Consider the following 13,659-nt stretch of genomic DNA (forward strand, 5'->3'; position numbering starts at 1 on the left):
ATAATAATGCAATTAACAAGGAAATTTAGTTATTTCTGAGTTATAATTTTAAAGTAATAACTAGAATTATGACTTATAACATTATACCAGAACATACAAGATTTTTAGAAATTTCATGTAATGTCTGAAACATTTATATTAACATATTTCCATACAAATAACCCAAAGAAAGTTTAGTATTAGTTGTTTTTTGTTTGTTTGTTTGTTTATACTGAGTCGGTTTATTCCTAGGTATTTTATTCTTTTTTTTTGCAGTGGTAAATGGGAGTGTAAAATAGGAATAAATTTAACAAAGGGGGTAAAATACCAGTACTCTGAAAACTATAAGACATTGATGAAGAAAATTGAAGGTGATACATGTAAATGGAAATATATCCTATGTTCATTGATTGGAATAATTAATATTGCTAAAATGTCAATATTACCCAAAGAAATCTACAGGCTTAATTCAATTCCTATCAAAACACCCATGACATTTTTCATAGAACTAGAATAAATAATCCTAAAATTTATATGGAACCACAAAAGACCCTGAATAGCCCAAGCAATCTTGAGAAGAAGAAAATTGAAGGTGATACAAAACAATGGAAAGATATCCCATTCTCATGGATTAGAAGAATTAATGTTGTTAAAATGCCCATACAACCCAAAGAAATCTACAGATGTTATGCAATCCATATCAAAATACCCATAACATTTTTCACAGAACTAGAACAAATAATTCTAAAACGTATATGGAACCACAGTAGATCCTGAATAGCCAAACCAATCTTGAGAAGAAAGAACAAAGCTGGAGGTATTATGCTTCCAAACTTCAGACTGTATTACAAAGCTACAGAAATCAATACAGCATGGTCCTGTACAAAATCAGACACAGAGATCAGTGGAACAGAATAGAGAGCCCAGAACTAAACTCACGCGTCTATGGTCAATTAAACTATGACAAAGGAGGCAAGAATATACAATGGAGAAAAGACAGTGTCTTCAATAAGTGGTGCTGGGAAAACTGGACAGCTACATGTAAAAGAATGAAATAGAACATATTTGCAAATGATATGGCCAAGAAGGGGTTAACATCCAGACTATATAAATGGCTCGTGCAGCTCAGTATCAAGAAAGCAAACAATCAAAAAAAACAAAAACAAAAAAGAAAATGGGCAGAAGACTTGAATAGACATTTTTCCAAAGAAGGCATACAGGTGGCTGACAGTCTCATGAAAAGATGCTCAGCATTGCTAATTATTAGAGAAATACAAATCAAAACAACAATGAGATATCACCTCATACCTGTCAGAATGGCTATCATCCAAAAGTCTACCAATAGCAAATGTTGGCACGGATGTAGAGAAAAGGGAACCCTCCTACACTGTTGGTGGGTGTGTAAATTGGTGCAGCCACTATGGAAAACAGTATGGAGGTTCCTTAAAAAACGAAAAATAGAGCTACCATATGATCCAGTAGTTCCACTCCTGGGCATATATCCAGAAAAGACAAAAACACTAGTTCAAAAAGATACATGTACCCCAGTATTCATAGCAGCATTATTTACAATAGCCAAGATACGGAAGCAACCTAAGCATCCATCAACAGATAAATGGATAAAGAATATGTGGTATATATATACAATCGAGTATCACTCAGCCATAAAGGAGTGAAATTCTGCCATTTGCAGCAGTGTGGATGTACCTAGAGAATATTATGCTTGTAAAATAAGTCAGACGGAGAAAGACAAGTACTGTATGATATGTGGAATCTAAAAAATAAAACAAATGAACGTATATAACAAAACAGAGACAGACACAGATATAGAAACAAACTTGAATTGATAGTTACCAGTAGGGAGAGGGAAGGAGAGAGAGGCAAGATAGGGGTATGGGATTAAGAGACACAAACTGTTATGCATAAAATAGATAAGCAATTAGGTTATATTGTACAGCACAGGGAATTATAGCCATTATCTTGTAATAACTTTTAATGGAGCATAATCTGTAAAAACACTGAATTACTATGCTGTCCACCTGAAACTAATATTGTAAATCAACTATACTTCAATAAAAAAATAAATCAGTAGGGAATTCCCTGGCGGTCCAGTGGTTAAGACTCTGCGCTTCCACTGCAGGGGGGCACAGGTTCCATCTCTGGCTGGGGAACTGGGATCCCACAGGCCACACGGTGGGACCAAATAAATTAATAGATAAAAATAAAAATAAAGCCATTTGGAACTTTGACAACCTTTTATATGTGCAGCATGTGTGAGCTTATCTGAACTTGAACAAAAGGGTCAAAACAATTTAGTCAGAAACACTTCCACACACCAACTGCTATTGCAACATTGCTTTATCCGTTTATTTCTAATAAAGACAAACTGTCTTTATTTTTTTCAGTGTTCTTGCATGCCATCATAAAGTTTCCATATTTTATTTTCATAAACCAGGGCCTAGATTTTACAATTAAGAGAGGAATTTATTCTGTGAAACTGACTACCCACGATGTTTTAGAAAGAAGACTATATTCCCTAAGAAAGTCAAAAGATTGGATTATTTGTAAAAGGAATTTCTGCAGGAGATTTATAATGCACATCTATACTTGCTAGCTTGGATCACTGTCTTTAGAGCTTACGTGATTATAGGGAGATATAATAGGTTTAGAATCTTCCTAAAGGAAAAATTCTGGGTCAGAATTTTTCTCTCTTTTAAGGTAATTGGTGAGCAGACGTGATGAACCTGGGACTTTGGCCTAATTAACACCCTGTCTAACCATTCCAGAAAACCAACCGATGAAAGTGCCTTCTGAGGCCAGTCAGGACATTTGGTTTATGAGAACATTGTACATAAGGGCCAAGGTTACTTCAGTGGGTCAGTTTCATAAATTTTTCTCCTTTGAGGTCTTATAACTGCTGAAATCTGAAACTTCTTTTAAATTGTTACCAAAATTAAACTTAGTATGGAAAAACCTCTGGGGTTCTCAGTGGGGCTTATCTGTTGTCCAAAGTAGAATAGTCAGGTTGAAAAATCAGTAACTATTCACTTAAAGATGACTTTAGAAAGGTCAAGAAGTCAAGTGTACAGCTCTGTTTATGAAGTAGTCATTTTATAAAATCAGAAGTATGAAATGATTGTCAAATGATTTTTGACAATTTAAAAAATACTTCTTTAATGGAAGACTCTTCCAAGGTTAGATTACCTTAGCAGAAATCATGCTTGCTAGTGGTCCTTGAAAAACCCTGTTTTAAAATAAAATAATAGCTGGCTGAATCAGAAGCTGTGGCCCATTCCTGCTGTCTGACAGTTCCTCTTTGATCTAAACAAAGATTTGAGAAGATCTGTCCATGCATCTGCCCATGATTTTGGGAGGGGCGGTTTCAATGATATGAAACATATGATCAAATTTTAGGAAAAAATAACGAACTAGAAGGAAAAAATCTCTGTCTTGTATTTGTTGTTTATGAGAGATCTCTGTGCTTTTCTGGAAATCCATTGAAGGTTTGTGCTAATAAATGGTAATTTCCTATTCACAGCATGAATATCGTAAAAACTATGAAAAGTCAAAAACTATCTACACGGCACCTCTTGATATGCTCCAAGTGACTCAAGCTAAGAAATCTCAGGCAATTGCCAGTGATGTCGACTATAAGCACCTCTTACACAATTACAGCTACCCGCTGGACAGCATTAACATGGACCTTGCCAAGAAGGCTTATGCACTGCAGAGTGATGTGAGTAACCAGATTTTCTCTATTCCCTCTTTTTAAGGTAGAAACTGAAAAGGATTTCTAAGTTGAGTGATTTTTTGGCAATTCTCAGAAGTATCTGCATTGTCTTCTGTATGTAGCAAGTAGTAATGGGAAAATGATCCTTGGGATTCTATGAGAGCACACCCCTCAGAGTTAGAGAGGCCTGGGTCTGGCAAAAGCACCCCATCACAGTTTCCTTTTGGGAAAGTGATCAGCCTTGCTGAGTTTAGAGTCCTCCTGCAAAATTGGAATAATACAAAAGAATTGTTTTCATTATTTAAATGCATTCAAAATACTCTTAGCATGGTGCTGGGCCCTGGTGAATTCTCAGTAAACATTCACTATTATCATTATCACCATTATCATAATTATCACATTCATCATTATCAATACTTTTTTGTGTAGATTGCTTTCTTGTCTGAAAATAGAATATATTATTTATAGCATTACTTTTTATAATAGCTGGGTTTTTTTCCCTGCAGATCAAAACTTCTTTAGGCAAATTAATTTGTCTGAGCTATACAATTGAATACTTTATCCTAACAATTCTATTTTTTTAATGGTAAAATAGACATAACATAATATTTGCCATCTTTACCAGTTTTGATTGTACAGTTCAGCAGCAGTTACATTCCCATTGTTGTGCAACCAATCTCCAGAACTTTTTCGTCTTGCAAAAATGCAACTCTCTGCACATTAAACAGCTCCCCATTTCCTCTTCCCCTCAGTCCCTGTCAACCACCCTTCTACTTTCCGTCTCTGTGAGTTGGACTACTCTAAAGACCTCGTATCAATGGAATTAATGCAATGCTTGTCCTTTTGTGCCTGGTTTATTTCACTTAGCATAATGTCCTCAAGGTTCATCCATGTTATAGTATGTGTCAGAATTTTCTTCCTTTTTGAGGCTGAATTCTATTCCATTCTATGTGTATACATTTGGGTTATCCATTCATCTGTCAGTGAACATTTGGGCTGCTTCCACCTTCTGGCTATTGTGACGAATGCCACAATGAACATGGATGTATGAATATCTTCAAGATCCTGCTTTCAATTCTTTCGAGTATATACCCAGAAGTAGAATTTCTGGATGATTTGGTATTTCTATTTTTAATTTTTTGAGGAATCGCTGTACTTTTTCCCATAGCAGCTGCACAATTTTACATTCTTATCACTAAAAATTCTATTTTATGCATTATTATCTTATTTGTTTCATTTTGTTATGTTTCTTCCTCCCAAATAGATCATAGGTTTTTCAAAGGCAGGAACCAATGGTTTCTTGATTTTTCATTCCAGTTAGAAGGCCCACACTAAAGAACAATCATCTGAATTTTATATCTAGAGTACATGTTTTAGGTATCACCTATAGCCAGACAACAGGAGTAGGTCATTATTTTAATAGCATCAAGTAACTGTCTCCCAGATAGGTCCAATTCCAAATGATAACTGCTCTCCATAAGCAAATTATTGAATACAGCTGTATTAAAGTGTGTTGTTAGCCAATGTAGAAACACTCCTAAGCTTACAATTACACATGAAGGGCAATATGTGTAAACACTTAATACAAATAACTACTATCAAGTCTTATCAGAAAATGAGTAAAATGATCCACCTTCATTATGGCCTTCAGTTATAATCTGACCATAGAAACATAATACATAATATGTTCTAGTGAGCAAACATCTCACGTTTGATGATCTAAATATAACAATTTCATTTATTCTTTGAAATACAGCTTTGATTTTAGCAGATTGGAATTATAATTCCACATACTTTGGAAATAAGGGTGAAGTAGAACATATGCCAACTAGAAAGAACAGTGCAAACCTAAGGGCTGTTAAAATCTTTCCCCAAGGAAATGTTTAAAATAACCTCAACGTATGGAATAAGGAAACTGGTCAGAAAACTTAAAAGCATTATTTTGGGGAAAATGTTAATGATTTTACGAAGAAGGATGATGCTGAGAAAAGAAATGTAATCTTTCTCTTGGTGTTTTAGGTCCAATACAAAGCTGACTACAATAGCTGGATGAAAGGTTGCGGCTGGGTACCTTTTGGGTCCTTAGAAATAGAAAAGGCAAAGCGAGCTTCAGACATTCTGAATGAGGTAAAGCCATCATATCTCTGTGTGTCACAGAGATAGATTTGTGAATGTGACATGGTAAAACTTCCCAAACCATGGGAAATGCCTCCTTTACCACTTCATTTTCTAGTATTGTTGCTGAGGAAAAAAACCCCAACTTATCACGTGCATGAATTATCTCGGTAGATAATCATACCTCTTCACATCACCAAAGTCGTTTACGTTAACCACTCATGACAGAAATATTTTTAACAGCTTTATCGAGGTATAGTTTGCATACCACAAAAATTCACATATTTTAAGTGTACCCCTTGACAAGTTTTAATAAATCCATATAGTTGCATAGCCATCCCCACAACTGAATTTTTTTTAACTGGTAAATGCATCTTTATTTTTCAGAAGCAAGATAGAAAATGAGTAGTATATTATGAAATACACAATATAGGAGTGAAATCAGCATGGTCTAGGGAGGTTGGACTGCAAGCTCTGTTAGGTCGTTGGATGCAGTTGGTATCAAGAGGTTAGGTCAAGGTTGCTTCAACTTTGGCCTTGGGTTTCATGAGATCCCCCTACTAGTTAGGAATGGTTTTAGCAGCAAGAAAAAGAGAATACTTGAAGTTATGGAGGCTACTCAAATATTTTGTCTTCAAAATAGTCAGGAGGGGGTTGGCTGCTGGCGTAGATTCAGGGGCTCAGTGATATCAGACCCACAATTGAATTTTTTTTTTTTTTTGTGGTACGCGGGCCTCTCACTGTTGTGGCCTCTCCCGTTGCGAAGCACAGGCTCCAGACGCACAGGCTCAGCAGCCATGGCTCATTGGCCCGGCCATGGCTCAGGGGCCCAGCCGCTCTGCGGCATGTGGGATCTTCCCAGACCGGGGTACGAACCCGTGTCCCCTGCATCGGCAGGCAGACTCTCAACCACTGTGCCACCAGGGAAGCCCCACAATTGAATTTTAAGATGCTGCTAGCACCCCAAAAAGTTCCCACTCCCATTTTCCACCCCAGACAACCACCGATCTGCTTTCTGCCTCTATAATTTTGCCTTTTCTAGAAATTTCTTTTGTATCAGTATCAGACATATGTCTCAATGTTTTTGAGGTTCGTCCATATCTCTACATGTGTCTGTAATATTTTCCTTTTTTTTTTTTTTTTTTTTTTTTTTTTTTGCGGTACGTGGACCTCTCACTGTTGTGGCCTCTCCCGTTGCGGAGCACAGGCTCCAGACGCGCAGGCTCAGCGGCCATGGCTCACGGGCCCAGCCGCTCCGCGGCATGTGGGATCTCCCCGGACCGGGGCACGAACCCGTGTCCCCTGCATCGGCAGGCGGACTCCCAACCACTGCGCCACCAGGGAAGCCCATATTTTCCTTTTTATTAGTGAGAGTAGTATTCCTTTGCACGGCTATATCACACTTTGATTGTCCAGTTAGTGGGCATGTGGACTTTTTCCAATATTTGGCAATTGTGAATTATGCATATAATGACTATTATAGAAATTTTCTTTGAAGTATTATTTTACCTTATGCTATATTCTTGATGACTTTGAAGTAGTATATATGTTGTTATTCAGTCTAAGAAGAAACAAAGATGATCTTGGGGCTCTTAAAGCAGTTCCTTCTCTGACAGCAATTGAACATTCCCCCTGCTGTCAGGTGAATCCGTCATCCAGGAAGTTAGACCACATAAAGAAGGGTCAGAGGTGCTAAGTGAGGGTTGTCTTCCACACCCAAGTTTTTGTTGTTCTTATTGTTTTGTACGTCTGTTTGTTTTTGGTGAAAACCACTTTATCTACTCAAGAGATCTTTCAGAAAAAATTCTGGGTTAGTGGTTTTCAGAAGTCTGAAGTTGAAAGAGGGATGCTACTATATACACAAAAGTGGGATGTATAGTATGGAAAAATGAAGAGAACTAGGAGAAAAATATAGGAATAAGGGTAGCTAGATGTTGCCAGCTCCCAATTGAGACATCTTCCCCATGGCCCCTCTCCTGTGTCTCCTCAGCACTTTAGTGATAACTTATGTACTAACCACGTTAAGGCTTCCAAAGCAAAAGTCCTCCTTTTCTTATTAGTAATCCATAGCTATTGCCCTAGTTCCTCAATTCCTCCTCCCTCAACTGGAAAACTTCAGTTGCTGATGGAGTGACAAGGAAAATGACATTCCTGGGAGCTTGTTTAGTGTCATGCAAAGATACTCCATACTCTTGCATGCTTTCCTGTTAATCCTTTAGAAAACTTTGTGATGTTCCGAGATTCTGCTGAGCTTTCACAGTGCCTTCTTTCACATCATAAGCAAGAAATTAAGAGAATAAAGTCATTCCTGAAAGTTGTATTGGTCTGTACTGCCCCAAACAATCCAAAATTAAAACAATTTCTTTAAATGTTGGTTTTTGTATTGTATTCATTTTTTCACCCAAGCCAACAAAGAATCAAATATTTTTACATTTTAAAATCAGGAAAATTTCTTGTCCCTCCAAAATAAATTTAAAGTTTTTTAATTTATTAGCCTTTGGTGAAATTATTATTATCTTTCTCTTTTTAATTTGTCAAACAGAAAAAATATCGCCAACATCCAGATACTCTCAAGTTTACTTCGATTGAAGATGCTCCAATTATAGTACAGTCTAAGATTAACCAGGCCCAGAGGAGTGATGTAAGTGTTAATTCTCTCTGTATTTAAATGTTAACTAATACAAATACATTTGTATTCTAAATGTAATGATCACCTGTACTTATTAGGCAATCTAAAGAGACTCAGTTATATAAACAACTGTATAATTCCCCAGGTTTTCATTAAAAAAGCACACCTAATTCATATCTTTAGAGGATTATACATATTTCAGTGATTGGACATTGCTCTCAAAGGAAAAGGTGAGAGGGGCTTCTCTTGATAACCAGAAACACAAGCCTATTTCTAGGAAAGATCAGGAAGGTGATTATAGACACTACATCATATGAAAGGGTTATATTTAAAGTCAGAGGTAAGACAAAAATCATGCTTAGTAAAAACTACCCCTAAGTCCCTTTAGTCACCCACTGCCCACAAAATATAACATAGATAGTTGGTAAATCCCACCCTATTTACTTTTCCTATGCTCAGGAAAGTGTCTACAGGTTAACTTTGTCTTTGGGTCACTTTCCTGGGCTCTTAGGTAGGTCCCCCTACCTTAGTCTGGAGGTTCTTAGCACATACCAAGGGACTTTTGCCAAGGCTAACAGGCACTAAGATCATACCCTGTGCAATTGCATAGGAGATCTTAAATGCCTACAAATATTTTCCGGGGAATGTGGGGAAGGCACAGAGAGTGTCTTTCATTAAAAAAACTCCTCTGTGCAATGTGATCTGCTCCAAAATTATTCTCTTGTGCCATTAAAGACTATCCCCTACTTTGTTTGCTTATGCATTTTTTTCTCTTCCAGATTGCCTACAAAGTCAAAGGGGAGGAAATTATTCACAAGTACAGTCTGCCGGCGGACGTGCCCCAGTTCATTCAGGCTAAAGTCAACGCCTACAATATCAGTGAGGTGTGCATGTGGGCTCAGCCGCTCACTGAGGGTTAAGCCTTTTCTACACGTGGTCTGAGTTATCTTCAAATGACATTTTTCTTTCAGAATATGTACAAAGCAGACTTGAAAGACCTGAGCAAGAAGGGATACGACCTGAGAAACGATGCGATCCCCATCAAAGCTGCCAAAGTTGCCAGGCAGGCAGCGAGTGACGTAAGTCCAGCTGGTGGTTACCTGTGTGTAACCAGAAAATGGGGGCAGGTGGGCTTCTTATCCAAGTCTCCATGTCTGCTGTCCCTGACTGGAAGCAAGCCAGGCTGAAACTATTTAGAGAAGAAAGTTCCCTAAACAGATCTGAATTTTCTTGGGGGTAAGGATTTGTATAACCTTAACCAATCTGTTCTAATCAAGCCCCCTAATTTAAAATTCTCATCTATATTTCTGCACAAATTCACATTATTTCTCTTATAGAAATAAAGAAGTTACCTGCTATTTACATCATAATAACCTCCTGATGGTAAATCTTTATCTCAAAACTTGCTTAATTTCTATGAATTCCCTCTTTGCCTTACCTCTCTTTTCATTTCATTGCTTCTACAGACTGATGAATGGGCTTCAAGTGTCAGAGCCCCTAAGAGTCAGTCATTAGGTTGCATTAAAGTGAAGACTTTTGTTTCTTTTCCTATCTTACTTCAACTCAGATGTCAACTGAAGTCACTTTGCTCTTTGAGATTTAAATAAAATGGACTCAAGCCCCCTCCTGCTGTCCTGCAGGAAGTGGGATTCCCTCCCCATGATTGCTGCATTCTCTGAGGTTTTTGCTTTTCTGATCACCTCTGGCTCCTGGTTTGCACATGATGGTTTTGCTCTGGCTCACCTGGGCTCTCCTCCCCTAGATTTATTCTCTTTCTGCTCTGCATGATCCAGAGATGGAACTCAGCCCCTTCTTTTTGGTTTCCCTCCAAATCCCAAGTACAACTTTAATAATTGTTTGAAATGGAGTTGTCACTGCAGCAATGTAAATACATTAAGGCTGAATAATGAATGCCCATGTCCTAAAAGCCCTGCTCCAGAATTTCTCACTGATCCCCTTTCTCTGTGGGTGATCTCCTCCAGCCACCCCACCCCAGCATACACATAAACCTTTCCTCATATCTCTGCTACTCCGTTTCCTGGGGTTCTTCCCAAGTCTCCTCAAGGACACTTAATTCTCCCCACTTTATTATTCGGAACCAATTAGTGTTACACACTACTGGTTCTGGGTCTCCCTTTGAATATCCAAAGATTCATTAAAATTGTACTACTACTACTACTAGTATAACTCTATTATTAAAATAGCCAGCTATTTGGCTTTAGAAGCACAGTATAATTGGTAGAGTTTGTGAAATATTTATCTTTTCATTTGTCTCTATCACTAAGTGGAACAGAACTTATTTTACTTTGTCACTGATATAAATTATAGTAACGTCCCCCAACCTCCCTTGGGTGGCAGAAGCAACCACAGACAACCACATGGGCTCTAAATAACATTTTAATTTTAACAGGCTACATTTCATATATATACAAGCAAATATCAAATTGTTTGGTTATTGAAATAATTTCTGGGAAGCTCAGTTGCTCAAATCATGGTCTCATTGTTCAGTAAAACCTTCATAACTACATTAAAAAATATGCCCACCTTTGTTTCCAACAGGTTCACTACAAAAAAGATTATGAAAAAGCCAAAGGGAAAATGGTTGGCTTCCAGAGTCTCCAAGATGATCCTAAACTGGTTCATTATATGAATGTGGCCAAGATACAATCGGACCGGGAGTATAAAAAAGACTATGAGAAGACAAAGACCAAATACAACACACCCCATGATATGTTCAACGTTGTGGCAGCTAAGAAAGCTCAGGATGTTGCCAGCAATGTCAACTATAAGCATTTGCTTCATCACTACACCTACCTGCCTGATGCCATGGACCTGGAATTGTCGAAAAACATGATGCACATACAGAGCAATGTAAGTGACATTTACTCCACAAGACAGTCCCCCTCTAAGGAGGGAGCCTGTGTGAGAGAACCCACTGCCTGGGGCACTCACTTCTCTCTTCTCTCTTTGGTGTAGAACGTCTATAAGGAAGACTACAACACCTGGATGAAAGGCATAGGCTGGATACCTATTGGCAGTCTGGAGGTAGAAAATGTTAAAAAGGCAGGTAATGCCCTGAATGAAAAGAAGTACAGGCAGCATCCAGACACCCTCAAATTTACCAGCATCGTGGACTCCCCAGTTATGGTCCAGGCAAAACAGAACACAAAGCAAGTCAGTGATGTGAGTACAACAAAACAGAGGGTGCAAAAGGATGGAGGGAGGCTTCAAAAGATGAGCTCATCATTTTTATTCTCTGAGCCTGATATCTTTTCCTTTTAAAATTATTATTTTATTTCATTTAAAAATAATAATTACAATTATTTTTAGTTTGGGCACTAACATTTTCTTTTTTTTTTTTTTATATCTTGCTTTTTACCTTCCTTTTAAAAATGTCTTCCTTTTTAACTGCCTATAAATACTGTGTTATTGGATAAAGTATTTGAGAAAGTGCAAAAAGTTCTACCCTAGAACGACACACACACAAACAAAACTTAAGCTTAAATCCCATACACGTTATTGTGGCAAATGCATCATATTCAATTCTGTATTAAGTTGTTCATATATAAAATATTAGTACAGGGAAATAATACACATGAGTAGATGATTTCTCTCCTCAGAATTCATCATATACAATTATTATAGATACTTTATTTATGTCGTGGAGGAGATTAGTGTATTGTTTGCCTGCCTGTCCATGAGGAATGTATATGCTCTGGCTAAAGACAGCTCTCAAGGAAAAGTTGTATGAAAGAGCTAAAGGGACATCAAAAAACATTCATTCATTAATTCATTGAATGAGTGTTTTTGAACACCTTCCATGTGCGAGGCACTATATTATGTGCTGATGGTATAAAGATGAAACAGACGAGGATGAATGGGATACAGGACAAGAGTATAAGACAAAGGCATGGATAGAAACAGCATCATCATATGGAGAGACGAATGCTACAGGAGAGGCATGTGCTAAGTAAGTATAAGAGGAGAGGGTAACTGCCTGCCAGAGCTTCCCTGGCAAATAAGGGAAGGCTGCATTACTGGCAAAAGGAAAAACATAATGACAGTCAAAAAGTAATGAATGGAAGGACAGTGAAGGATGAAGGATTTAGGATTGTAATCCTTCAAGACCTGATTATTGAGGGTCTTGAATGTTAATTTATACTCTGGACATTATGGGGTAGGTAACAGGAAGTACTGAAGATTTTTAATCCATGGAGTTGCATTATCAGGTCTGTGTTTTAAAAGATAATTGGCAAAAAAATGCAGAGAATATATTGGAAAGGGGAGAGATTGAAGGCAAGGAGGTGAATTAGAAAGCTGCTACAGAAATTCGACAGAAACCTTATTTGGACCTAACTCAGGCAATAGCAGTGGGAAAGGAGATGTTTAGAAGGTAAAATTAACGAGATTCTCTGAATGCTTAGATGTGGTTTCTAAAGGCAGTGAGGAAGTGAAGATAGCTCTTGGATTCCTAAAAGAAATTATTTAGTATTTGGAGATTCATTTAGATATCAGCCATTTCAGATTTTACTTGTGATACATGCATACCAGTTTACATATGGTATTCCACACAGACATGCCTGGGAAATGGAGGTATAGATGATAAATGACAATCAAAAGATTAAAAATTTACTTGGGATTCCAATTGTGTTTTAGTTTTAGAAACTGAGCAATTTCTTTCTTTTTCATTACCAAGAGGAGGATACAGTATGATTTCTACCCCATGCACTTTGGTGTCTTTCAGACATCTTTAAAATGGCAAAATAGGGTAAATGTGAAGTGGTAAACCTCTTGCGTAGGCTGGATTTACATATAAGCACCTTTATATCATGAGGAAATTATTATGTGCTTTTACTGATACAATTATAATTGGAAAGTTTTTAGGGGAATTGAAAGACTCATTCTAACTACCTCTTTCTCTCTAAGAATAAAAAACCAAAAAATAAAAATAAAACCAAGACTTTAAGAACTATTAATTCCACTAGCAAAAATGACCTTTTCTGGCTTTAGTGAATTCTGTTATCCATTTTAGGGTTTCACATTTGAACTCAGTTTTTATTCATCTCTGGCAAGCAAAGATTTCTATTTTCTTAGGATTTTTTTCTCTCTATTTTAATACAGAGTTTTTGGGTCTTCCTTAATGAGATTCTTGAGTTTCTTAAAATAGGAAGATGGCTTTGATGATTTTTTTTTTTTTTTTTTTGCC

The 13,659-nt window shown here is 37.2% G+C and overlaps 1 protein-coding gene across 1 annotated transcript in view; it reads left to right on the forward strand.

Moving 5' to 3' along the window:
- Nucleotides 1-13,659, forward strand: part of LOC112393583 (nebulin-like) — a gene marked incomplete at its 3' end in the record, with an annotated part of 93,615 nt that overhangs the window by 49,976 nt on the left and 29,980 nt on the right. The window contains exons 22-28 of the mRNA XM_024735897.1: nt 3,518-3,715; nt 5,729-5,836; nt 8,367-8,465; nt 9,233-9,337; nt 9,425-9,532; nt 11,013-11,324; nt 11,430-11,636. Of these exons, the coding sequence (XP_024591665.1) occupies nt 3,518-3,715; nt 5,729-5,836; nt 8,367-8,465; nt 9,233-9,337; nt 9,425-9,532; nt 11,013-11,324; nt 11,430-11,636 (1,137 nt within the window). The remainder of the gene's footprint in view (nt 1-3,517; nt 3,716-5,728; nt 5,837-8,366; nt 8,466-9,232; nt 9,338-9,424; nt 9,533-11,012; nt 11,325-11,429; nt 11,637-13,659) is intronic.

This window comes from Neophocaena asiaeorientalis, unplaced genomic scaffold (genome assembly GCF_003031525.2).
Source record: "Neophocaena asiaeorientalis asiaeorientalis breed wild unplaced genomic scaffold, Neophocaena_asiaeorientalis_V1.1 scaffold72, whole genome shotgun sequence".
NCBI lineage: Eukaryota > Metazoa > Chordata > Mammalia > Artiodactyla > Phocoenidae > Neophocaena > Neophocaena asiaeorientalis.